The following is a 27,894-nucleotide window of genomic DNA, read 5'->3' as shown; positions in this document are numbered from 1 at the left end:
TCCTGTGATGTCCATTTTATTATTTTATTACATGACCCAGTAAAATATCAGAATGTTAGTTATCAGTGTATCCCTGTCCCTCTGCACTTGCTAAACACGAGCAGAAATGTTATTTACTCAAATACAATTGAAACAAGGTGTTTCACATACAACATCAAAGACTCAATTTTTATTTACAAAGTTGGCCAATTTTAGCAACATAATGATGTAAAAAGGTATGACACTGACTTATTCGTGGCCACATGATTGATCCATCAGTCAGCAACTACAGGAAAAACATTTAAGTCGAGGGCTGTGATTCCATGTTGAATTCCACTTTGTGATCAGTCTTCAATGAGTTGAGGCAGTCCCTGCACCCAATAGTCTTTGTCCTCAACAATAAATTGTACACAATTACAGCCAAGACTGCTCCGAGCAGGGGCCCTACCCAGAAAATCTGCAACAACAAATGCAATTTAAATTCCAAAGCTGCAGTTTGAGCCCTGAGACAGTAGATGGTCAAAGATAAAATGAAACATCTGGAGATTAACACTTACCTGTATTCAGAGCTGTAGCTATTTTATTATTCAGAAGGACGTCTATCATCACTATGAAGTCTCATAGGGATCATTTTAAACTAACCCACCAATGAGAAACTGAAGAAATCGAGGACAGTGTTGCATTGCTTTTAGTCCAGTGGAAACAAAATAGTTACTTCAATGGGAACTAATGTGTTTCCAAACTGCGTGCAATCTGTTAGTGTTAGAACTGAAGTAAAGGCTTAAATATTGTTGTTTTTTTGTTTGTTTTAATTAAGTTTGTTTATAAAATAACCAAGTCCTATTTCATCTATTATCACTTATGGAAAAAATCGATCTTGCTCCTTCACCCCCTGACACCCTCACCCCGTCACCCTCACCCCGTCACCCTCACCCCGTCACCCTCACCCCGTCACCCTCACCCCGTCACCCTCACCCCGTCACCCTCACCCCGTCACCCTCACCCCGTCACCCTCACCCCGTCACCCTCACCCCGTCACCCTCACCCCGTCACCCTCACCCCGTCACCCTCACCCCGTCACCCTCACCCCGTCACCCTCACCCCGTCACCCTCACCCCGTCACCCTCACCCCGTCACCCTCACCCCGTCACCCTCACCCCGTCACACCCTCACCCCGTCACCCCCTCACCCCGTCACTCCCTCACCCCGTCACTCCCTCACCCCGTCACTCCCTCACCCCGTCACTCCCTCACCCCGTCACTCCCTCACCCCGTCACTCCCTCACCCCGTCACTCCCTCACCCCGTCACTCCCTCACCCCGTCACTCCCTCATTCTCTCCCTGCTTCACCCCGTCACCCTCACACCGTCACCCTCCTTCTCTCCCTCACTCTCACTGCTTCACCCCGTCACCCTCACCCCGTCACCCTCCTTCTCTCCCTCACTCTCACTGCTTCACCCCGTCACCCTCACCCCGTCACCCTCACCCCGTCCCCGTCACCCTCCTTCACTCCCTCACTCTCACTGCTTCACCCTCACCCCCTCACCCTGTCACCCCGTCACTCTCACTGCTTCACCCCGTCGCCCTCACCCTGTCGCCCTCACCCTGTCGCCCTCACCCCCTCCCCCTCACCCCCTCCCCCTCACCCCCTCCCCCTCACCCTCTCCCCCTCCCCCTCACCCCCTCCCCCTCACCCCCTCCCCCTCACCCCCTCCCCCTCACCCCCTCCCCCTCACCCCCTCCCACTCACCCCCTCACACCCTCACCCCCTCCCCCTCACCCCCTCCCCCTCACCCTCACCCCCTCACCCTCACCCCCTCACCCTCACTGCTTCACCCCCTCACCCTCACTGCTTCACCCCCTCACCCTCACCGCTTCACCCCCTCACCCTCACCGCTTCACCCCCTCACCCTCACCGCTTCACCCCCTCACCCTCACCGCTTCACCCCCTCACCCTCACCGCTTCACCCCCTCACCCTCACTGCTTCACCCCCTCACCCTCACTGCTTCACCCCCTCACCCTCACTCCCTCCCTCACTCTCACTGCTTCTCACCCTCACTCCCACAACACCTCAGCCTCAACACTTCACGAACAACCCTTCACCCTTGACCCCTTAAAAGGTTATGGCATCTGGTCCATAACCTCTGTTGAGAGCTGACCAGGTGTCTGCAATAATCATTCCAAAAATGACCAGGAACCTCCAAGGCATCAGTGGCTCTTTTGTATACAGTTGAACCTTAGGAACAGTTTAAACCCCACCTCAGCCTCATCCCTCTCATTCATCCCCTCACCCTTGCTCCTTCACCCCCTCACCCTCACTCCTTCACCCCCTCACCCTCGCTCCTACACCCTCTCACTCCTTCGCCCCCTCACCCTCACTCATTCACCCACCAACCTCTCAGCCTCGACCCTTCACCCTCGACACTTCACATCAACCCTTGACCCATCACTATCAACCCCTCACCCTCAACCCTTCACGCTCAACCCTTCACGCTCAACCCTTCACGCTCAACCCTTCACCCTCAACCCTTCACCCTCAACCCTTCACCCTCAACCCTTCACCCTCAACCCTTCACCCTCAACCCTTCACCCTCAACCCTTCACCCTCAACCCTTCACCCTCAACCCTACACCCTCAACCCTACACCCTCAACCCTTCACCCTCAACCCTTCACCCTCAACCCTTCACCCTCAACCCTTCACCCTCCACCCTCCACCCTCCACCCTCCACCCGCCACCCGCCACCCTCCACCCGCCACCCTCCACCCGCCACCCTCCACCCGCCACCCTCCACCCGCCACCCTCCACCCGCCACCCTCCACCCGCCACCCGCCACCCTCCACCCGCCACCCTCCACCCTCCACCCGCCACCCGCCACCCGCCACCCTCCACCCGCCACCCTCCACCCGCCACCCTCCACCCGCCACCCTCCACCCTCCACCCGCCACCCTCCACCCGCCACCCTCCACCCGCCACCCTTCACTCTCCACCCTTCACTCTCCACCCTTCACTCTCCACCCTTCACTCTCCACCCTTCACTCTCCACCCTTCACTCTCCACCTTTCACTCTCCACCTTTCACTCTCCACCCTTCACTCTCCACCCTTCACTCTCCACCCTTCACTCTCCACCCTTCACTCTCCACCCTTCACTCTCCACCCTTCACCCTCCACCCTTCACCCTCCACCCTTCACCCTCCACTCTCCACCCTTTACTCTCCACCCTTTACTCTCCACCCTTCACTCTCCACCCTTCACTCTCCACCCTTCACTCTCCACCCTTCACTCTCCACCCTTCACTCTCCACCCTTCACTCTCCACCCTTCACTCTCCACCCTTCACTCTCCACCCTTCACTCTCCACCCTTCACTCTCCACCCTCCACCCTTCACCCTCCACCCTTCACCCTCCACCCTCCACCCTTCACCCTCCACCCTCCACCCTCCACCCTCCACCCTTCACCCTCCACCCTTCACCCTCCACCCTTCACCCTCCACCCTTCACCCTCCACCCTTCACCCTCCACCCTTCACCCTCCACCCTTCACCCTCCACCCTTCACCCTCCACCCTTCACCCTCCACCCTTCACCCTCAACCCTTCACCCTCAACCCTTCACCCTCAACCCTTCACCCTCAACCCTTCACCCTCAACCCTTCACCCTCAACCCTTCACCCTCAACCCTTCACCCTCAACCCTTCACCCTCAACCCTTCACCCTCCACCCTTCACCCTCCACCCTTCACCCTCCACCCTTCACCCTCCACCCTTCACCCTCCACCCTTCACCCTCCACCCTTCACCCTTCACCCTCCACCCTCCACCCTCCACCCTCCACCCTCCACCCTCCACCCTCCACCCTCCACCCTCCACCCTCCACCCTCCACCCTTCACCCTCCACCCTTCACCCTCCACCCTTCACCCTCCACCCTTCACCCTCCACCCTTCACCCTTCACCCTCCACCCTTCACCCTCCACCCTTCACCCTCAACCCTTCACCCTCAACCCTTCACCCTCAACCCTTCACCCTCAACCCTTCACCCTCAACCCTTCACCCTCAACCCTTCACCCTCAACCCTTCACCCTCAACCCTTCACCCTCAACCCTTCACCCTCAACCCTTCACCCTCAACCCTTCACCCTCACCTCCTTATCCCCACCCCCTAACCTCAACACTTCATGGTCAATCCTTCACACTCAACCCTTTACCCTCACTCTATCACCACATCACCCCAATCCCTCACGCTCAATCTCTCACTTTTACACCCTCACCCTGGTTCCCTTAACCTCTCACCCTCACCATAACTCCCTCACCTGCAATACGTCACCCTCAACCCCTCACCCCTTAACCCCCTCAACTCCTTACTTCCTCAACCCTTCACTGTCAACCCCTCATCTTCAACCCTTGTGGTGAATGTATTCACCAGAATAAGTTGTCTGTAGAGTACTGTAATATGATCCCTTTTCCATGTAGTGTACTGGAACCCTGGTCAGGCGGCACTCAGTTGTTACAGCGATCTCAGGCAGGCATGTTCTTGTGTAATGAAGCCTATGTTCTCTCGCTCTCATCGTCTAGCAGTGGATTAATGGTACATCAATTTATTACACAACGGCATCACTATGGAAGCCACTCTGCAGCCTGATAAGTTGGAACTCGACGCACGAGCAGCAGAAGCTAAGGAAATCTTCTCACACTGGCTCCACTGTTTTGAGGCCTCCCTCGACTCCTCTGCAACGCCTCCCTCCGACGCCCTTAAGCTGCGATTCAGGACGCAGCCACGTACGACGCGGCGGTTGCGATTCTAAAGAGACAGTTCGTGAAGCCCGTGAACGAAGTGTTCGCGCGGCACCTCCTCACGACCCGCCGACAACGCGCCGGGGAATCGCTGGACGAGTATTTGGAGAGCCTGACCCTACTTGCCCGCAACTGCAACTGCAGGGATGTGAAGGCCGACTAGCACATAAAGCTGATGATCTGAGACACATACGTGGCTGGGGTCCGGTCTAACTACATCCGGCAGCGGCTGCTGGAAAACAGGGCTACTACCTACAGGACATGGTAAAGCTAGCCTCCTCGTTAGAGGTGGACTACCAGAGCCTCAGCGCGTTCCCGGCAGACCCAGCGAACCCCTCGTGGGCACCACCAGACCCGACGACGTCCCAGGCCTGGGCCGCACGGCTGCCCGTTCAGCCCGGGGGACCGCCTTGCTACTTCTGCGGTCAGGGCCAACACCCCTGTCAGTGTTGCCCAGCCCGCACCGCGACATGCAGCGACTGCGGCAAAAAGGGACATTTCGCCAGAGTCTGTCTGGCCCGAACCAAAGCCCCGAAATCGAAAACTTACCAGGCCCGACCCACGGACGCACAGGCCCGCAGACCCCACAATGTGGCTGCGTGCCTGCCGGTACCGCCCTCTTCAGACACGTCATTCGCCTCGTGCAGCCACCATATTGGCCGCCATCTTCAGCATCAACTGACACGTGTGACCTCTGGGGGCGGCCATCTTGGTCACCATCTCCGACCCAGCCCAACGCGTGCGATCCGTGGGGGCTGCCACCTTGCGACCCTAATACATCCGACCACGCAGACTACCCACAGCTCGGTGCAGTCACCCTCGACCAGTCGCGGCCAAAACACCTGAAGAACTCGATGATGGCCGTCCGGGTCAATGGACACGAGACCCCCTGTCTTTTCGACTCCGGGAGCACAGAGCTTCGTCCACCCTGACACAGTAAGGCGCTGCTCCCTCCACATCTACCCCACGTCCCAGACAATCTCCCTTGCTTCCGGATCACATTCAGTGCAGATCTGAGGGTACTGTGTTGCGAATCTCGCGATACAGGGCGCTAGATTTAAAAGAATGGAGCTCCGAATCAAGCTGGAGTGTCTGCAACTCAGCCCCCACGCGGCAAACTCAGCGGCAACCTTCAAGCACTGGCTGGCGTGTTTTAAAGGGTATCTCGGAACGGCCAAAAACACACCCACGGGAGAACAGAAATTGCAAGTCCTGCACTCGAGGGTGAGCCCAGAAATCGACACCCTCATCGAGGACGCGGACGATTTCGATGCAGCAATGGAGCTGCTGAAAGGACATTATATTAGCCCGATAAACCAGGTCTACGCCCGACATCTGCTCGAGACGAGGCGACAAATCCCTGGGGAATCGCTGGAGGAATTCTACCGTGCGCTCCTGGTGTTGGGGAGAAACTGCAGCTGCCCGCAAGTTTCGGCGAGCGACCACTCAGAACCTTTTGATCCGGGACGCTTTCGGTGCAGGTATGCTGTCCTCCCAAATCCGCCAGCGATTGCTGGAGAGACACTAGGCCTCAAGGAGGCACGGGTCCTTGCCGGCTCCCTGGATGTGGCTTCCCGAAACGCCCGCGCTTACGTCCCCAACCGCGCGGAAGTCCCCTGGGCATCGTGGAACCCCCCGCGGCCGACCCTGAGGCATCTCCCATCCCCCCACAAGCTTGTGCTGCAAGGCGGCCTGGCAACCCCGAGGGGCCCTGCTGCTATTTTCGTGGGCGAGCCAAGCACCCCCGACAGCGCTGTCCGGCCCGTGCATCCACCTGCAAGGGATGCAGTAAAAAGGGCCACTTTGTGGCGGTATGCCGGGCCCAGGCGGTCGCTGCGGTCTCCGACGGCGAATACGGACCGCCACCACAATCCTCTCCACTGTCCCCATGCGGCCAGCGGGCGCCACCATCTTCCTCCTCCAGGGCCACGTGCGGCCTCCGGGTGCCACCATCTTGTCCCGCGGACGTTACGTGCGATGGATGGCCGCTGCCATTTTGTGCACCCCCAGCCATGTGCGACCAATGGGCGCCGCCATCTTGGATGGACTCCCAGGACCCCAGCTCGGCTGACCATACACCGCCCGAAGAAAACATTCAACTGCTGCCATGAGTAGCCTCGGTGACCCTGGACCAGTCTCGGCCCCGAACACTATCAACTGCTATGACGACGGTGCATATCAATGGGCATGATACGTCCTGCCTAATCGACTCTGAGAGCACGGAGAGCTTCATACACCCCGACACGGTAAGGCGCTGTTCTCTCCCCGTCCACCCCGTTAATCAAAAAATCTCACTGGCCTCCGGATCTCACTCAGTAGAGATAAAGGGGTTTTGTTTAACAAACCTCACAGTCCAAGGAAGGGAGTTTAAAAATTACCGGCTCTACGTCCTTCCCCACCTCTGCGCGGCCACACTCCTAGGGTTGGATTTTTAGCAACCTCCAAAGTCTAACTTTCAAATTCAGCGGCCCTATACCACCCCTCCCCTCACTGTCTGCAGCCTCGCGACCCTCAAGGTTGATCCGTCTTCCTTGTTTGCGAACCTCACCCCGGATTGCAAACCTGTCACCACCAGGAGCAGACGGTACAGTGCCCAGGATCGGATCTTTATTAGGTCAGAGGTCCAAAGGCTACTGAGGGAAGGAGTCATTGAAGCTAGCAACAGTCCCTGGAGAGCTCAAGTGGTGGTTGTAAAGATCGGGGAGAAGCATAGGCTGGTCATCGACTGCAGTCAGACCATCAACAGGTTTACGCAGCTCGACGTGTACCCTCTCTCCTGCATATCCGACCTGGTCAACAGGATCGCGCATTACAAGGTCTTCTCCACGGTGGATCTTGGGTCCGCCTACCACCAGCTCCCTATCCACCCTAGCGACCGCAAATGCACTGCCTTCGAAGCAGATGGGCGGCTTTACCACTTCTTAAGGGTTCCCTTCAGTGTCATTAACGGAGTAACGAGAGATGGACCGAATGGTTGACTGGTACGGTTTACGGGCCACATTGCCGTACCTTGATAATGTCACCATCTGCGGCCACGACCAGCAGGACCACGACACCAACTTCCGAAAATTCCTCCAAACCGCAAAAATCCTTAACTGAACGTATAACAAGGATAAATGCATGTTCAGCACCGACCGCCTAGCCATCCTCGGCTACGTAGTGCGTAATGGAGTGATAGGCCCCCACCCTGAACGCATGCGCCCCCTTTTGGAGTTCCCCCTCCAGCACTGCTCCAAGGCCCTGAAGCGCTGCCTAGGTTTTTTTCCTACTATGCCCAGTGGGCCCCCAATTATGCGGACAAGGCCCGTCCACTGATCCAATCCACAGTTTTTCCCCTGTCGATAGAGGCCCGCCAGGCCTTCAGCCGCGCCAAAGCAAACATTGCAAAGGCCACGATGCATGCCATTGACGAGTCCCTCTCCTTCCAGGTCGAGAGCGACACGTCCGACGTAGCTCTGGTGGCCACCCTCAACCAAGCGGGCAGACCCGTGGCCTTTTCTCACGCACCCTCCACGCCTCCGAAATCCGCTATTCCTCAGTCGAAAAGAAGGCCCAGGCCATAGTAGCTGTGTGACATTGGAGGCATTACCTGGCCGGCAGGAGATTCTTTCTCCTCTGACCAACGGTCGGTTGTTTTCATGTTCGATAATGCACAGCGGGGCAAGATAAAAACCGACAAGATCTTACGGTGGAGGATCGAACTCTCCACCTACGAGATCTTGTATCGTCCCGGGAAGCTAAACGAGCTTCCTGATGCCCTATCCCGCGGCACATGTGCCAACGCACAAGTGAACCGCCTCCGAGCCCTCCACGAGGACCTCTGCCACCCGGGGGTCACTCGATTTTTCCACTTCATCAAGACCCGCAACCTGCCCTACTCTATCGAGGAGGTCAGGACAGCCACCAGGAATTGCCAAATCTGCGCGGAGTGCAAGCCGCACTTCTACAGGCCAGAGAAAGCGCACCTGATAAAGGCTTTGCGTCCCTCTGAACGCCTCAGTATGGATTTCAAAGGCCCCCTCCCCTCCACCGACTGCAACACGTACTTCCTGAACGTGATTGACGAGTACTCCCGGTTCCCATTCGCCATCCCCTGCCCCGACATGACCGCAACCACCGTCCTAAAAGCCCTCCATAGTATCTTTACGCTGTTCGGTTTCGCCACCTACAAACACAGTGATAGGGGGTCCTCCTTTATGAGCGACGAACTGTGTCAATTCCTGCTCAGCAAGGGCATCGCCTCGAGCAGGACGACCAGTTACAACGCCCGGGAAAACGGACAGGTAGAGAGGGAGAACGGAACGGTCTGGAAGACCGTCCACTGGCCCTGCGGTCCAGGAATCTCCCAGTCTCCCGCTGGCAGGAAGTCCTCCCGGATGCCTTCCACTCCATCCGGTCACTGCTGTGTACCACGACCAACCAAACACCTCACGAACGTCTCCTTGTCTTCCCCAGGAGGTCCTCCTCTGGGACCTCGCTCCCGACCTGGCTGGCAGCTCCCGGACCCATCCTGCTCTGAAAACACGTGCGGGCGCACAAATCGGACCCATTGGTCGAGAGGGTCCATCTCCTCCACGCTAACCTTCAATACGCCTACGTGGCATACCCCGACGGCTGACAGGATACGGTCTCCCTACAGGACCTGACGCCCGCTGGATCCCCCCCCCCCCCCCCCCCCCCCCCGCCACCAGTCCCACCCTCCCTCCCACCGACGCATCCCACAGCTGCCCCCTTCCCAGGTGGATCGGTACTTCCACCGGCCCCGTCTAGGCCCTGCCCACCGGAGCACCCCACAGTCGCCTCCTTCCCAGGTCAGTCGGCCCTTCCACCAGCCACGTCTAGGGGTGATGAAGCTGCCACAGAAGCCGAAACCACACTCCCGGAGTCACAGACGCCCGAACCTTCACCGACATCACCACCAAAGCTACGACGATCGCAGAGGACGACCAGGGCCCCCGATCGACTAATTGCTTCCTTTTGAAATGTACATTACTGTTGTAAATAGTTAAGAGTTGTAATGAGGCAAAACGCTGGACGGAGGCATTACGGTACCTTCATAACTGTAACTTCTACCACTTTTACCACGTTTTAATACGAAGCCACTACCCCTGCCGGACTCTCTTTTAACAGGGGGTGAATGTGGTAGTCTGTGTTAGGAGGATTACGGTACCTAGTAATTCCGGAATACCATTGTGGAGAATGTACTTGTTCCCATTGGATAAGTTTGTATGTTAGCTCCGCCTTGCAAAGTGGGGTATAAGAGCCCGTGCCGCCCCAGCAGCTTTCTTCTGTACCTGCGCTGCTGGGGAAACATCTAGCGTATTAAAGCCTTCAATTGTCTCCAGTCTCGTTTCTGAGGTTATTGATCTTGCATCAAGTACGCCCGTTTTAAACTGTATGTCCTCCCTCACCTCTGCGCCCCACTCCTGCTTGGACTCGACTTCCAATGCAGTCACCGAAGTCAGACGCTAAAGTTCAGCGGACCCCTACCCCCTCTTCACTGTATGCAGCCTCGCGACCCTTAAGGTCACCCCCCCTTCGCTCTTCGCGAATCTCACCCCCGACTATAAGCCCGTTGCCAACAGGAGCAGGCGGTACAGTGCACAAGACATGATCTTTATCAAGTCGGAGGTCCAGCGACTCTTGAGGGAGGGGGTCATCGAGGCCAGCAACAGCCCCTGGAGAGCACAAGTGGTGGTTGTCAGGGCCGAGGAGAAGAATCGGATGGTAGTAAACTATAGCCAGACCATTAATCGGTTCACGCAACTTGATGCGTACCCCCTCCCCCGCATAGCGAAGATGGTCAACCAGATCGCACAGTACCGGTGGTTCTCCACGGTCGATCTGAAATCTGCCGACCACCAGCTCCCGATCCGCCCGGAAGAGCGCCACTACACTGCTTTTGAAGCAGCCGGCCGACTCTTCCACTTCCTCAGGGTCCCGTTCGGCGTCATTAATGGGGTCTCGGTTTTCCAGAGAACGATGGACCGAATGGTGGACCAGTACGGGCTGCGGGCTACATACCCGTACTTGGACAATGTTACCATCTGCGGCCATGATCAGCAGGACCATGACGCCAACCTCCAGAGGTTCCTCCAGGCCGCCCAATCCCTCAACCTCGTATAAACAAAGAGAAGTGCGTTTTCCGCACTACCCGGCTAGCCATCCTCGGCTATGTCATCAAAAACGGGGTTCTGGGGCCCGACCCTGACCACATGCGCCCCCTCATAGAACTTCTATTTCCCCACAGCCTCACGGCCCTCAAACGCTGCCTGGGGCTATTCTCCTACTACGTCCAGTGGGTCCCCAACTATGCGGACAAAGCCCACCTACTCATCAAGGCCACTATATTCCCCCTGACCGCTGAGGCCCGCTCGGCCTTCAGCCGCATCAAGGCAGATATTGCCAAAGCGCGATGCACGTGGTGGACGAGTCCATCCCTTTCCAGGTAGAGAGCGATGCATCAGACGTCGCCCTGGCCGCCACCCTCAACCAGGCAGGCAGGCCAGTAGCCTTCTTTCCTAGAACCCTCCACGCCTCCGAGATTCGGCACTCCTCTGTCGAGAAGGAAGCACAAGCCATTGTGGAAGCTGTGCGGCATTGGAGGCACTACCTGGCCAGTAGGAGGCTCACCCTCGTCACCGACAAACGGTCGGTTGCCTTTATGCTCGACAATGCACAACGGGGCAAAATAAATAACAACAAAATCTTGAGGTGGAGAATCAAACTCTCCACTTATACTTACAATATTAAGTATCGTCCTGGGGAGCTCAACGAGTCCCCAGATGCTCTATCCCACGGCACATGCGCCAGCGCGCAAGACGACCGACTTTGGGCCGTCCACATTGACCTCTGTCGCCCGGGGGTCACTCGGCTTATCCACTTTATTAAACCTGCCGTACTCCACCGAGGAGGTCAGGGCCATGACCAGGGACTGCCAAGTCTGCGCGGAGTGCAAGCCGCACTTTTATCGGCCAGACAAAGCCCACCTGGTAAAGGCCTCCCGGCGCTTTGAGAGCCTCAGTATCGACTTCAAGGGGCCCCTCCCTTCTACCAACCATAACATATACTTCCTGACCGTCATTGACGAGTACTCCCGCTTCCCCTTCGCTATCCCGTGTCCCGACATGACCTCGGCCACTGTTAAAAGGTCACTGCACAGCACCTTCACCCTGTTCGGTTTCCCTGCATATGTCCACAGTGACCGGGGCACCTCGTTCATGAGCGATGAGCTGCGTCATTACCTGCTCAGTAAGGGCATCGCCTCGAGCAGGACTATGAGCTACAACCCACAGGGAAACGGGTAGGTGGAGAGGGAGAACGCGCCGGTATGGAAGGCATCCTTCTTGCCCTTCGGTCTAGAAGTCTCCCGATTCCCCGCTGGCAGGAGGACCTCCCCGATGCGCTCCACTCCTTTAGATCGTTCCTCTGCACAACCACGAATGAGACCCCTCACAACCGTTTGTTTGTCTTCCCTAGGAAGTCCATCTCCGGGGTCTCGCTTCCATCCTGGCTGACGACTCCGGGACCTATCCTTCTCCGGAAGCATATGAGGAGCCATAAGACCGACCCCCTGGTCGAGAGGGTCCAGCTGCTGCACGCCAACCCCAATATGCCTATGTCGCGCACCAAGACGGACGGCATGATACGGTCTCCCTCCGGGACCTGCCCCCTGCTGGATCCCATGCCAATGCTGCCGCCATCCACCTCCCCTTGCCGCTATCCACCACCCCCCTGCCGCCATCCACCTCCCCCCTGCCTACCCCCACTCCTCAACCATCGCCAACACGTCGGACCGAAGCTCCTGACGACACGCTCTCGGAGTCAACAACTACATCGGCCGCACCGCCAGGGCTGAGGAGGTCCAATAGAATAGTCCGGCCTCCAGACAGACTGAACATTTGATGACCCCACTTCACTCCCGCTGGACTTCATTTTTTTTAACAGGGGGTGAATGTGGTGAATGTATTCACCAGAATAAGTTGTCTGTAGAGTACTGTAATATGATCCCTTTTCCATGTAGTGTACTGGAACCCGGGTGGGCTCCGCCTCTGGCTCCGTCCCCCCGGACGGTATATAGACCTTCCGCTTGAGGGCGGCGTTCATTCTTACAGTGATCTCAGGCAGGCACGTTCTTGTGTAATAAAGTCTATGTTCACTCGCTCTCATCGTCTAGCAGTGGATTCATGGTACATCAACCCTTCACTGTGAACCCTTCACCATCACACCCTGATCCCATCATACCTTCACACTCGACCTCCCAATCCCTCACGCTCAGCCCTTTATCCTCAACCACTCACCCTCCCCAATGGTTTCCTCCAATTCATCTATGTTTCAACTTAACTCTATGCCCCTGGTAATTGGCCCCTCAGCTGGGGGAAACAAGTTGTTCCTTTCTACCTAGTTTAGACTACTCATATTTTTGTACACCCAATTAGGTCACACCTTAACCTCCACTGTTCTAAGGTAAACCCCAGCCTATCCAATCTATCCTCATAGCTACAATTGTAAATCCTCAGCAACATTCTTGTAAACCTCCTCTGCACTCTCTCCAGAGCAATTACATCCTTCCTGTAATGTGCTGACCAGAACTGCGCACAATACTCCAGTTGTGGCCTCACCAGTGCTTTATACAGTTCCACCATTATATCCTGCTTTTCCATTCAAAGAACAAAGAAAGAAGAAAGAAAATTACAGCACAGGAACAGGCCCTTCGGCCCTCCAAGCCTGCGTCGATCCAGATCCTCTATCTAAAACTGTCGCCTATTTTCTAAGGATCTGTATCCCTCTGCTCCTTGCCCATTCATGTATCTGTCTAGATACATCTTAAATGATGCTATCGTGCCCGCCTCCGCCAGGCACCCACCACCCTCTGAGTAAAGAACTTTCCACGCATATCTCCCTGAAACATTTCCCCTCTCACCTTGCCCAATAAAATAAATCCTCCCAGATGCTTTCTTGATCACCTTGTCCACCTGTCCTACCACCTTCAGGGACTCGTGCACATGGACTCCAAGGTCTCTTACTTCCTATACCCCTCTCAATATCCTCCCATTTATTGAGTATTCTCTTGCTTTGTTTGCCCTCCCCAAAATGCAAAACCTGAGAGTTCTCTGGAGCGAAATCCATTTGCCACTTTTCTGCCACTCAGCCAAATTGTTGATTTAGTTCTGGAGTCAACAACTATTCTCTTCACTGTCAACTACATGGCCAATTTTTGTGTCATCTGCAAATTTACTAATCATGCCGACCTCATTTAAGTCTAAATCATTAATATATAACAAACAACAAGGGCCCCATGACTGAGCCCCGTGGAACCATTAGGAACCTTTTTCCATTTGCAAAAACATTAATCAAGCATTCTCCTTTGTTTCACCTGAATCTCACTGTTCAGACCAGTCTGACACATAGGACCTTGTCAATTGCCTCGCTCAAGCCCAGGTAGATAACATCTACAACATTACCATCATCAATTTTCCTTATTACTTCCTCAAAAAGTTTACTATGTTAGCAAGTAATGGTCACCCCAAACAAAATCATACTGACTATCCCTGATCAATCCATACCTTTCTAAGTGACAGTTTATCAGGGCTCTCAGAATTGATTCCAACAATTTGCCCACCACTGAAATCAAATGACTAGCCTATGGTTTTATGGCCTAACTCTTATGCATTTTTAAATAATGGGACATCGTTCACAAACCTCCAGTCCAATGTTACCATACCTGTATCGAATAAGGATTGGAAAATGATCCTCAGAGTATCCATTATTTCGTCCCTGGCTTCTTTCAACAGCCAGGGATACAATCCATCTGGCTTTGGTGATTTATCAATCTTCAAGGATGCCAGTTCCTCCAGTATTTCCTCTCTCACTATGTTCATTGTATCTAATATTTCACACCCTTCCTCATTTCTCCTCATCTAAGCCTTATTCTTAAACTTGCCACTGCTTCTAGTCTCCGCTCAAGTGAAAACGTCCTCTCAGTATCCAGCCAGTCCATCAGCTCAGCATCTTGGATGTTTAAAAATAAGATCACCTCTCATTCTTCTAAACTCCATGTCTTCAAAAGATAAGGTCCTCACTCCAGAAATGAGTCTCTTATGAACTGCTTCTAACACAACTGTATCTTTTCTCAAATAAAGAGACCAAAACTACACAGTATTCCACATATGAATGATTTGATTTGATTTGATTTGATTCATTGATGTAAGGGCAGCACGGTAGCATAGTGATCAGCACAGTTGCTTCAAGCTCCAAGGTCCCAGGTTCGATTCCCGGCTTGGGCCACTGTCTGTGTGGAGTCTGCACGTTCTCCCCGTGTCTGCGTGGGTTTCCTCCGGGTGATCCGGTTTCCTCCCACAGTCCAAAGATGTGCAGGTTAGATGGATTGGCCATGATAAATTGTCCTTTTAGTGGAGGTGTGAGTTTAAGTAAAGTACTCTTTCCAAGGACCGGTGCAGACTTGATGGGCCGAATGGCCTCCATCTGCACTGTAAATTCTATGATTGTTGTCACATGTATTAGTATACAGTGAAAAGTATTGTTTCTTGCATGCTATACAGGCAATGCATACCCTACATAGGGAAGGAAGGAGAGACTGCAGAATATAATGTTACAGTCATAGCTCGGGTGTAGAGACAAGATCAACTTAATACGAGGTAGGTCCATTCAAACGTCTGATGGCAGCAGGGAAGAAACTGTTCTAGAGTCGGTTGGTTCGTGACCTCAAACTTTTGTATCTTTTTCCTGACGGAAGAAGGTGGAAGAGAGTATGTCCGGGGTGCATGGGGTCCTTTCTGAGGCAGCGGGAATTGTAGACAGAGTCAATGGATGGAAGGCTGGTTTGCGTGATCGATTGGGCTACATTAACAACCTTTTGTAGTTTCCTGCGGTCTTGGGCAGAGCAGGATCCATACCAGGCTGTGATATAACCAGAAAGAATGCTTTCTATGGTGCATCTGTAAACGTTGGTGAGAGTCGTAGCTGACAGGCCAAATTTCCTTAGTCTTCTGAGAAAATAGAGTCGTTGATGGACTTTCTTAACTATAGTGTTGGCATGGGGGGACCAGGAGAAGGTTGCTGGTCACCTGGACACCTAAAAACATGAAACTCTCGACCTTTCTACTTTGTTCCCATTGATGCAGACAGGGTCTCACCTGCAGTAAAATTTATATTCTATTTCACTTGTAATAAATGCCAATTTTCCATTTGCCTTCATTGTTGCACCTACAGACTAACCTTGTGTGATTCATGTACCAAGAAACTCAGATCCCTCTGTATCTCAAAGTTCTGCAAGCTCCATTTAAAATATTTACTGCTTTTCTATTCTTGCTGCCAATGTGAGCATGTTCACATTTTCCTCTCTGTGTCAGTTCCCCACTCACCTGCCTATAGCCCTTTGTAGACCATGTACCTCCTCTTGACAACCTATTTTCCGACCCATCTTGGTGTATGGACAGGAAAGGTAGCACAGTGGTTAGAAGATTGTTTCACAGCGCTAGGGACCCGGGTCTGATTACCAGTTTGGATCACTGTCTGTGCGGAGTCTGCACGTTCTCCCCATGTCTGTGTGGGTTTCCTCCGGGCGCTCCTGTTTCCTCCCACAGTCCCGAAAGACGTGCTGTTAGGTGAATTGGACATTCTGAATTCTCCCTCTGTATACCCGAAAAGGTGACCTACTGTGGCGACTAGGGGATTTTCACAGTAACTACATTGCAGTGTTAATCATAGAGTTATCAGAGAATTTACAGTGCAGAAGGAGGCCATTCGGCTCATCGAGTCTGCACCGGCTCTTGGAAAGAGCACCCTACCCAAGGTCAACACCTCCACCCTATCCCCATAACCCAGTAACCCCACCCAACACTCAGGGCAATTTTGGACACTAAGGGCAATTTATCATTGGCCAATCCACCTAACCTGCACATCTTTGGACTGTGGGAGTAAACCGGAGCACCCGAAGGAAACCCACGCAGACACGGGGAGGATGTGCAGACTCCGCACAGACAGTGACCCAAGCCGGAATCGAACCTGGGACCCTGGAGCTGTGAAACAATTGTGCTATCCACAATGCTACCGTGCTGCCCACTTGTGACACTAATAAAGATTATTATTATTAATTAGCAAATTTATCTACTGTCATGTTCGAGAGTGCCTTTAAGAAATGGATGTTTAAGCAATGTACCTTTAAGAAATGCAGTGATGTCAGAGTGTGGGTGGAGCTGGGCTTTAGATCAGCCATTTTGCAGTTTTTTAGTTTCAGTTTGAAAAGAGTTTGGAGTGTGTCTGTGTTTGCAGTGAGCTGGATCTGCTGTGCTCTCTGCCATGAAAGACTAACTCTGGATCATTTGGGTGATTTAAACTCATAATAGTAAAGCCTTTAACCTGATGTATTTCTGTTTAAAGGTGTTAAGTCTCTCTTGGATGTTGAAAGGAATAACTGAAGGATTATTTAGTGTTGTAATATTTTCTGAGTTATCTTTGAAGTAAGGGGGTGTTAAGAGATCCAATGTTTATTTAAAAGGGTTAAGTTGAGTTCATGGAATAAACATTGTTTTGTGTTTAAAAACCATTTGTCCATAATTGCTGTATCACACCTGGAGGACAAGCCGTGTGCTCGGAAAAGCAACAAAATCCATTAAAGGGAAAGGTTGGTTGGACTCCATGATACATTTTGGGATTCTGAAAATGTCTTGCCCATAACACTACCATATATTCGCTCCCTTCATCCATATCATTGATGTGGATTGTAACTAAAAGAGGCCTCAGCATGGATGCCTGCAGCACTGCACAGCTTGCAAATCCGAAAAAGATCCATTTATCCCTACTTTATGCTTCCTGTTAACTAACCAAGCCTTTATCCATGCTAATATGTTATTCCTTACACCATGTAATCATGTGCAGTAATCTTTGTGGCACCTTTTCAAATGCCTTTTGGAAATCCAAGTATACCACATCTACAGGCTCCCCTTTATCCACTTTGCTTGTTTCTTCCTGAAAAACTCTAACAGATGCCACAATGGTTAACACTGTTGCCTCACAGCGCCAGGGACCCGGCTTCGATTCCGACCTTGGGTGACTGTGTGTGGAGCTTGTACGTTCTTCCTGTGTCTGTGTGGGTTTCCTCTGGGTTCTCCGGTTTCCTCCACATCTAAAGGTGTGCAGGTTAGGTAGATTGGTTATGCTCAATTGCCCCTTAAGTGTCCAAAGGTTAGGTGGGAGATTGGGCCTTGGTGGGGTGTTCATTTGGAGGGTTGGTAGACTCTTTGGGTCGAATGGCTGCCTTCTGCACTGTAGGGATCCCCGTTCATAAAGCCATGTTGGCTCTGCCTGGTCACATTATGATTTTCTAAGTATCCTGCTACAGACTCATTAATAATGGATTCTAGCAAATTCCCTATGACAGAAGTTAGACTAACTTGCTTGTAGTTTCTACATTCCTGTCTCCCACATTTCTTGAATAAAGGTGTTTTATAGCATTAGCTATTTTCTAAACCACTGGGACCCTTCCAGAATCTAAATAATTTTGGAAGGTTTTGTGAGGGCCACGAAGAATCCAGCACGAGTTGAAGGATAGAAAGAAATAACATTTATTTACAATAACATATATATACACAACAGCAGCAGCAACTCCCTTGCTGCTCACTCCTCTCTAGCTGGTTCCTAACTGGCCAGCTCTATATATGCAGGGAATCTGCTAATGATTTGTCCGCCCCCCTCATTGGAGAAGCTCATACTCCCGAAGGATTGTGGGATTGCCATTAGTCCCCAGCCAGTGGTAAGCAGGCAGGTTATAACATCCCCCCCCTTACAAAGTCCAACAAATCCACTGAAGACCCTGGCGAAGGAGGGTGTTGGACTTGTTTTGCCTCAGGCCGGACACCATTTGCACGAGGCGCTGGATCAAGATGGAGAACGGCGCTTCCGTGATGAACGGCGTAACGGTTGTACATCCACGGCCCGTGGGCCCAAGGACTCCACCTCTGAGGCGTCCCGTGTCTCCATCTCGGAGTCGGAGTCCGCTGCCTCCGTCATCTCGGCGTCTCTATCTCCACGCGGTTCTGCTACGACCTGCGCAGACTTTGAGTGCGGCACCAGAGGAAGATTGTGAGGAATACTTTCCACTGTGCCTGGTCTCTGTGGCTGTAGAAATGATCTCCGGGGGTGGGGAATCTTTGGAAGTGATGGTCATCTGGACCGAACATGATCTACATGCTTGCGCTGGAGACGACCCTGGGCTTGCACCTGATAAGAGATAGGGCCCGTTCAGCGAAAGATAACGCCAGGGACCCACTGGGCACCACCAGCAAAATTTCGAATTAACACTGTGTCACCGGGCGCAAACTGCCGAATCGGCCGATGGCGAGAAAAAAACATGGCCCTGCCGTTCTTGAGTGTAGCGTACTTTTGCGCCAATGTCCGGCAAAACCATCCCATACGAAAACAAAAAACGAGCCAGTCTCGTGTCCATTGACCCTGAAGACTGCCTTCTTTAGGCCCCGTTTGAATGTCTGCACTGCGCGCTCCGCAACCCATTGAAAGCCAGTGCGGATATGGCGTATACCATTCATCTTCATGAACCTCGCAAGCTCCTCACTCGTGAATGGAGTGCCATTCTCCGTGACCAGCACGTCGGAGAGGCCATGCGTACTGAAAGACAAACGCATCTTCTCGATTGTTGCGCAGGACGTTGTGCCTACCATCTTATGCACCTCTAACCATTTAGACTGGGCATTAATTAATAGAAGGAACATGGGTCCTTGAAAAGGGCCGGTGAAATCCGCATGCAAGCGCGCCCAAGGCCGCCCTGGCCATTTCCAGTGATGTAGGGGTGCGGCCGGCAGAAGTTTCTGATGCTCCTGACAAATGGAGCAGTTTTGGCCCACCTTCTCAATGTCGGTGTCGAGGCCTGGCCACCAGACATAACTCCGGGCCAACATTTTCATTTTGGTCACACCTGCATGCCCATTGTGCAAGTCTCTTAGTATCAGCTCCTGTCCATTTCTGGGACAATCACACGCGTCCCCAACAAGAGGATACCGTCTTCCACGCTAAATTCTGACAGCTTGGAGGAAAATGCCTGCAACTCGCCTGGGAGCTGTCTATGCTGCCCACCATACAGGACTATGTGCCGAACCTTTGACGGGACTGGCTCCGTCTGGGTCCACTCACGGATCTCTGATGCCGTGACAGGCAAGGTGTCCATAAAATTTAGAGTTGCAAGCACCTCACCGGTCGTGGGGGTTGACATGGGGCCGGTCGATAAAGGCAATCGGCTCAGTGCGTCGGCATTCGCTATCTGCATTCCTGGTTTGTGCTCCAGAGAATACTCGTATGCAGCGAGCAACAAAGCCCAGCGTGGAAGCAATGGGCGGTATTGGCTTATCCTCTCGGAAAAGTCCCAGCAGAGGCTTATGATCAGTCAGGATAGTGAAATGGCGGCCATACACGTACTGGTGGAAGCGTTTCACCGCAAAGACCACTGCCAGGCCCTCCATCTCGATCTACGTGTATTTCTTTTCCGCTGCAGTCAATGTGCGGGAGGCAAAAGCTATCGGCCGCTCGGCCCCGTTCTCCATCTTGTGGGACAGGACGGCCCCAATACCATACGGGGATGCATCAGATGTGATGAGCAAAGGCTTTCCAGGATCATAGTGGGTTAGTAACCCAGACGACACCAATTGCTGTTTTACTCGCCAGAAAGCGGTTTCTTGCGGCTGAACCCAAACCCAGTTGTGATTCTTCTTTAGCAGGTGCAACGGGGCCAGCGTAGTTGCCAGATTGGTGAGGAACTTCCCATAATAGTTTACGAGGCCGAGAAAAGAACGAAGATGCGAAGTGTCAGTCGGAGCGGGGCCTGTTGAATCGCACGCACCTTCTCTGCGACGGGGTGCAAACCTTCGCGGTCCACCGATAACCCAGTTAGACTACTTCCTTCACCTGAACGACGCACTTTGTACAACATAAATGGACTCCAGCCTCTGAAAAGCGTCTAAGGACAGCCTCCAAATTTTCCAAATGTTCCTACTCCGACGTCCCTGTAATCAAAACGTCGTCTAAGTAGACAGCGAAATGCAGTAAACCTCTCAAGATGCCCTCCATGACGCGTTGAAAAATAGCGCAGGCAGAGGATACCCCAAAGGGCAACCGTGTATATTCATACAGGCCCCGGTGTGTATTAATAGTTACATATGGCCGGGAGGCAGGGTCCAGCTCCAACTGTAGGTAGGCGTGACTCGTATCTAATTTTGTGAACGAGGGTCCGCCTGCAAGCTTCGCGTAAAGATCCTCTATGCGAGGCATTGGATATCGGTCGAGCCGGGAAGCTGTATTCACTAAGTTTATAGTCGCAGCCCAAGCGAACTGTGGCATCTGGCTTCATTACAGGTACAATTGGTGCTGCCCAGTCAGCGAAATGGACGGGCCTGATAATACCCAAGGATTCCAAATGAGTGAGCTCCCCTTCTACCTTCTTGAGCAAAGCGTAAGGCACCTGGCGTGCCCGGAAATAATGCGGCCTGGCTCCTGGTTCGATTGTGCTCCTTGTCCACGTCCTCGTGAGTAGTCGCCGCAGGTTCATCCAAATGGAAGGTACGGCCCCTGGGCTGGCCCCAGTTTTTGTCAGAACGATGGTGCCTCTGGCGCCCCCAGGATCGACATCTGCGACGGGGTTGGTGCCCACAAGTCCGACACTGACATGGCTCCTCATCCATTGGTTCTGGAGAAGGCTCCCTTCGGGGAGGAACGTCCGGTGGCCACTAGCATCGATCCGGACGACGCCCCACCCAAGGTACCGCAGGGGTGCGGGGAGATGCTTTTGGACGGAAGGGGTTGCACCCCAAGGCATGCACCTCCATTCCCTGTCGCTCCTGCACTCCCCGTTCTGGGCTCTCTCGGGATAATACTATCTGAATGGCCTGTTGAAAAGTCAATGTTGGCTCGGCTAATAACTTTCTCTGGGTGACCACATTGTTAATACCGCAAACCAAACGGTCGTGAAACATTTCTGACAAGGTCTCACCATAGTCACAGTACTCCACAATCCTGCATAACCTGGATAGAAACTCTGCAAGGGATTCTCGAGGGGTCCTCTCAGCGGTATTAAACCGGCAACGCTGGACTATCATGGACGGGTTAAAATGTTGCCCCACTAAGTTCCCAAGTTCATCAAACGCCTTGGTGTCTGGCGCAGCTGGGTACGTAAGGCTCCTAATCACCCCAAACGTATGCGGGCCGCAGGCGGTGAGCAAAATGACCACCTGGCCCTCGTTTTCGGTGATGTTGTTTGCCCGGAAATAGTAACGCATCCGTTGTGTGTACTGGTTCCAGCTTTTCAGCGCAGCATCAAAAACATCCAAACGTCCGTACAGAGGTACGTTGTAATAGAAAACAACTTCCAACCTGTATCCAACAAAAATCTAGGGAGGTGGCTTCAGTAGTGTAGACAGCTATCCACTTTAACCCTCGTTGCCAGTTTTGTGAGGGCCACGAAGAATCCAGCACGAGTTGAAGGATAGAAAGAAGTAACATTTATTTACAATAACATATATATACAACAGCAGCAGCAACTCCCTTGCTGCTCACTCCTCTCTAGCTGGTTCCAAACTGGCCAGCTTTATTTATGCAGGGAATCTGCTAATGATTTCTCCACCCCCCCCCCCCCCCCCCTCATTGGGGAAGCTCATATTCCCTAAGGATTGTGGGATTGCTATTAGTCCCCAGCCAGTGGTAAGCAGGCAGGTTATAACAGAAGGTTATAACCAATGTCTGTACTATCTCTGTAGCCACTGCCTTTCAGACCCTGGTGTGCAGGACATCTGATCCTGGGGACTTGTATGCCTTTAAGTCTAATAGTTTTCGCAGCATCTTTTCCCGAGTGATGTGATTGTTCCTCACATTCACCTTTTGATTTTCAAGTACTTTCTCCAGTACCTACTACAGTGTAAACAGACACAAAGGATAGGATTCTATGTCCAGCGATGCCGGAATTGGAAAGTGTGATTGGGTGGACAATCACACGGGAGGCGGAAATCATGGCCGGTGCCGGGTGCCTGGCAGAATGTCATGCTCCGGTGCCTCGACAGTGGCGTGAGTACATTCTGCTCTACATGTATAGTAAATGCCGTTGGCATATCATTAGCAGGCCTCGGTATTCTCCCTGGCTTCCGTGATGCTACGCCTCTATGAGGAGGAATTACCAACGGCAAAGTTCACTGTGGTTTTGAAAATCGAGAACCAGACACTGTGCTTGTTGAGCGAGTGAGAGGAGGTAGGACATGTTCCCAGAGGCACGACCGTGGGCTGCCGGTCCTGCCATTGACATGGCTAGTTGGGGGAGGGGATCTTCCAGGGCTGGAGAGAGTAGCGGGGGTGACCGGGGAGGGCCATGGGTTCGGGGTGACCCCCCTGGACTGGGGAGCCCAAGCATAGGCCGCCATTGCCACGGCTTGCAAGCCAGCCACCTTGCCTCACATCCCATTGGCCGCCCAATGTGGCTCAAAGAACAAAGAACAAAGAACAAAGAAATGTACAGCACAGGAACAGGCCCTTCAGCCCTCCAAGCCCGTGCCGACCATGCTGCCCGACTAAACTACAATCTTCTACACTTCCTGGGTCCGTATCCTTCTATTCCCATCCTATTCATATATTTGCCAAGATGCCCCTTAAATGTCCCTATCGTCCCTGCTTCCACTACCTCCTCCGGTAGCGAGTTCCAGGCACCCACTACCCTCTGCGTAAAAAACTTGCCTCGTACATCTACTCTAAAACTTGCCCCTCTCACCTTAAACCTGTGCCCCCTAGTAATTGACCCCTCTACCCTGGGAAAAGCCTCTGACTATCCACTCTGTCTATGCCCCTCATAATTTTGTATACCTCTATCAGGTCTCCCCTCAACCTCCTTCGTTCCAGTGAGAACAAACCGAGTTTATTCAACCGCTCCTCATAGCTAATGCCCTCCATACCAGGCAACATTTTGGTAAATCTCTTCTGCACCCTCTCTAAAGCCTCCACATCCTTCTGGTAGTGTGGCGACCAGAATTGAACACTATACTCCAAGTGTGTCCTAACAAGGTTCTATACAGCTGCAACATGACTTGCCAATTCTTATACTCAATGCCCCGGCCAATGAAGGCAAGCATGCCGTATGCCTTCTTGACTACCTTCTCCACCTGTGTTGCCCCTTTCAATGACCTGTGGGCCTGTACTCCTAGATCTCTTTGACTTTCAATACTCTTTAGGGTTCTACCATTCACTGTATATTCCCTACCTGCATTAGACCTTCCAAAATGCATTACCTCACATTTGTCCAGATTAAACTCCATCTGCCATCTCCCCGCCCAAGTCTCCAGACAATCTAAATCCTGCTGTATCCTCCGACAGTCTTCATCGCTATCCGCAATTCCACCAACCTTTGTGTCGTCTGCAAACTTACTAATCAGACCGGTTACATTTTCCTCCAAATCATTTATATATACTACAAACAGCAAAGGTCCCAGCACTGATCCCTGTGGGACACCACTGGTCACAGCCCTCCAATTAGAAAAGCATCCCTCCATTGCTACTCTCTGCCTTCTATGGCTCGTGAATGTGCAGAGTTACATCAGGCCATATGGGTGCCCCCACCCACCAAACCCCAACCCCTGCCTCCACCCCACCTTAAGCCCACCAACCCATCTCTGCAACCAGATGTCATCCGTTGGCAGGGCATCAGATGGCCCCCGCAAGGGCAACGCCCACTGTAGCCCCCACAGGAAGGCAGTGGATGGGCGCTGCAAAGCATATCACTGGCATGGGTAGTGCCAGCGGTGTGGAGGGCAGAGTCCCAGGGGGAACAGCCAGGGGTGGGTGTGGGGTTGGGGGAGGTGGGAAGGGCAGGGGATGTGTGGGGACCGAGGCTGCAGTGGACCTGGCTGACACGGGGGGACGCACCATGCTAACATGACTGCCTTTCACCCCCTGCAGACAATGGGCTTTGGAATTCAACCAGGAATGGTAGCTTTCATCCTGGCCACCACAGACCTGGGGGATGCACTGAAGCTTTTTTCAAAATAAATTTAGAGTGCCCAATTCATTTTTTCCAATTAAGGGGCAATTTAGCGTGGCCAATCCACCGACCCTGCACATATTTTGGGTTATGGGGGGAAACCCCACGCAAACACTGCGAGAATATGCAAACTCCACACGGACAGTGACCAGAGCCGGGATCGAACCTGGGACCTCCGCGCCGTGAGACAGCAGTGCTAACCACTACCCACTACGCCACCGTTCTGCCCCTGCACTGCGGCTTTTTGAGTAGGAGCTGCTCGAGGAAAGTCCTGTAGAGGAGCCTGACCCAGAAGAACAGCAGCCAGCTGGTGAGGATGGAGAGCCGGCTGCCCAACAAGTCAAGGAGGAGGTGCTGCATGAGGCCTTGTGTTCTGGCAGCTCCCGTCATTCGAGGACCTGCTGAACTGGGCATACCGTCGAAGACTCCGGCTGAGGGGAGGAGGGGGCATAGTACAACATATATGCCAGATCATGATGCACCTGGAACCCGCTCCCGGCGGCCGTCAAGATGAATGTCGTCCTGAACATTTACGCCACTGGGTGCTTCCAGGCGCCCAGTGGGGACCTGTCTGGGATCTCACAGACCTTGGTGCAAAGCTGCATCCTTGCTGTCACGGAGGCCCTAAATGCCAGCTCGGCACAATTTCAAATTCAATGTGGACTGAGCCCACCAGGATGTCCGGGGAGCGGGGTTCGCCGTCATCACCGCGATGCCCCAGGTCCAGGGGGTGATCGATGTGATGTATGTTGCCCTAGGAGCACCGGCCCATGACAGGCCAGTCTTCACAAACCCAAAGGGGTTCCTCTTGAACATATAGCTGATTGTGTGACCATGAGCTGCACGTCGTGCTTGTCTGAGCCCAACAACCAGGCAGTGTGATGGTTCCTGATACCTTCAAGGCGCATCCCCGGGTGAGGGGTTGGCTCTTGGGCGACAGGTGTTATCCACTGCGGTCGTGGTTGATGACGCCTAGCCAGAGGCCACAGACCGATGACGTGGCGTGACCAAGATGCAGTTGAGGTGCCTGGAACGCTCTGGAGGGGGCCTGCAGTATAGCGCTAGTAGGATCTCCCACATCATTGTGTCCTACTCAACATCATGCAGCAGAGGGGCGATTCACTGGAGGAGGGGGATGAATGAGGAGGCTGCAGAGTAGGATCAGGATGATTAGGGAATTGGGCCCAGGCAGGCACAGGAGGCTGCATAGGACACCGCTCTAATCACCTCCAGGTTCACTGGCTAGGGGCCTGGTCGATGACATGGACATCCCATCCCACCCCCTACCATGACCACCTATCCTACAACCACCACCCCCCCCCCCCCCCCCCCCCCCGCCTCTCCCCCATCTCCACCGTCCACCTGGGTGATCCCTGCATGCGAGCTGCTCATTCCCCCTCACATGGTCCCACTGAGCCCTGGGGGTGGCGGAGGTGGGGATGGGGCAGTGGGGGGTGGGGGAATGGGGCGAGTTAAGCAAGTGGAAGGACAAGGGGCGAGGCCACGTCCACCATCTGCCCATCCCTCACAACCTGCTGACAGAACACCAAGGCAGGTTGGAACTTTTGTGCAGAGGTGTGCATTTTATAAAAAACATGTGCAATCTGCCCCGTAGTGTCCAAAGGTTAGGTGGGGCTACTGGGTTATGGGGATAGGGTGGAGGCATGGGCTTAGGTTGGGTGCTCTTTCAGGGGCCGGTGTAGACTTGGTGGGCCGAATGGCCTCCTTCTGCACTGTAAATTCTAATTCTAAACAACAAATCTCTGTAACGGTGTGTGCCCTAGCCCCTAACGTGTCCTATGTGCTGCATCCATGCCATCTTAAATGGTGTCTACCTTTCTGGCATTACAGGCCCTAACGCTACAACTAGGTGGATCCCCCAGGTGGTACATCAGAAGTGGAGGCGGTCTGCTGCGATTCCCACCCTGTGACATGGGTCCCCTTTGGCGACCGACCTCTGGAGTGATCGGGCCTTTATTGCCCTGCTGTCATTCGGATTCCCCAAGTGGCATGGTGCCACCTATTCTACTGCTGCCCATCGGATGTGTAAGGATCAGGACGGGGCAAGTCAGAGGCGCTGTGGTGTTCCAGTACCTCCTCTGCGGGAGTCACCAGCACTGGCCCCATCATCTGCTCCTTCCTCAGGGTGCCTGATGGCCCCCGGGATACTCTGTGGGATGAGGATGCAACCAGAGCGAACTCCTGGGGCTCCCCACCACCTGGCATCACCAATCCTGGAGGCCCACTCTCGTCTCGACATGGGTCTCTATACTGACGGCCATGGAGCACAGAGATTGGGCCACCTCACTCTGCGACTGTGCCACATTACTCAGTGACTGTGCCACCTCCCTCCAGGGTTGGCTCAGGTTGGCCAGCCCCCGGGTAATGCCGACGGCGCCCTCAGCTGTAACCCGCTGTGACTGGGCCAAGCTCTGGAGCGCCGCTGTGACGTCCCGGTGACCCTGGTACATAGCTGTCTGTGACAGGACAGCCCTGTCCTGGGCCTCGGCTACCGCCTGCACAGATTGCCCCAGGCCTTGAACATCCGTATCGATGGCCATTACCTTCGTCCCACCTGGCGCTCTCCACACGTTCAGCCTTGGCCTGGATGGCATGCATTGCTGGCACCACCTCCTGCCCCTGCAGGCGGTTGGATACCTTCCCGCCCCGGGGAACAGGGTAGCCCGGCATCCCGTAGGGTCTCAAACCCGGGTCTGCAAACCGGGCTGCCATCTTGTTGGCTGGAATGAGTTTGTGGGGAATGGAGTGCTAATATGTGGCTGCAGCTTATTAGCCTCTCGAGTGCAATCCCGACTCTGGCGAATCGGATGCGTTTTTCATTGGAATTGTTGGTGTTCCACGTGGCAACGGTGCTAGCCCATTAACGGATCATGAATTGCTCCACGACCTTCGCCAATTTCGTTGTCGTAGAAATCCATCGATTCAGTCCCAACATCAACACTTAGAGGCCTAAACAGAGAATCCCTCTGAAAATATCTGTTCAATGCTTCCATTGTTTCCTATTTTTCCATGACCATTTCCATAGACTCACTCTCTGGGGGACCAATGCTAGCTTTTCTACTTAAAAT

General features: G+C 53.5%; 1 protein-coding gene across 2 annotated transcripts in view; it reads right to left on the bottom strand.

Moving 5' to 3' along the window:
* The window catches only part of LOC140398322 (aquaporin-5-like), an 84,044-nt gene continuing 56,150 nt past the window's right edge, over positions 1-27,894 (bottom strand). Inside the window, exon 4 of one of the 2 annotated variants that reach the window (XM_072486882.1) lies at positions 1-436. In XM_072486882.1, the coding sequence (XP_072342983.1) occupies positions 281-436 (156 nt within the window). In that variant the 3' untranslated portion in view covers positions 1-280. The remainder of the gene's footprint in view (positions 437-27,894) is intronic. The other variant, XM_072486883.1, reaches the window with a different exon arrangement.

Source organism: Scyliorhinus torazame, chromosome 21 (genome assembly GCF_047496885.1).
Source record: "Scyliorhinus torazame isolate Kashiwa2021f chromosome 21, sScyTor2.1, whole genome shotgun sequence".
Classification (NCBI taxonomy): Eukaryota; Metazoa; Chordata; class Chondrichthyes; order Carcharhiniformes; family Scyliorhinidae; genus Scyliorhinus; species Scyliorhinus torazame.
Note: the sequence above shows the minus strand (reverse complement) of the source record. Positions and strands in the feature narration are given on the sequence as shown.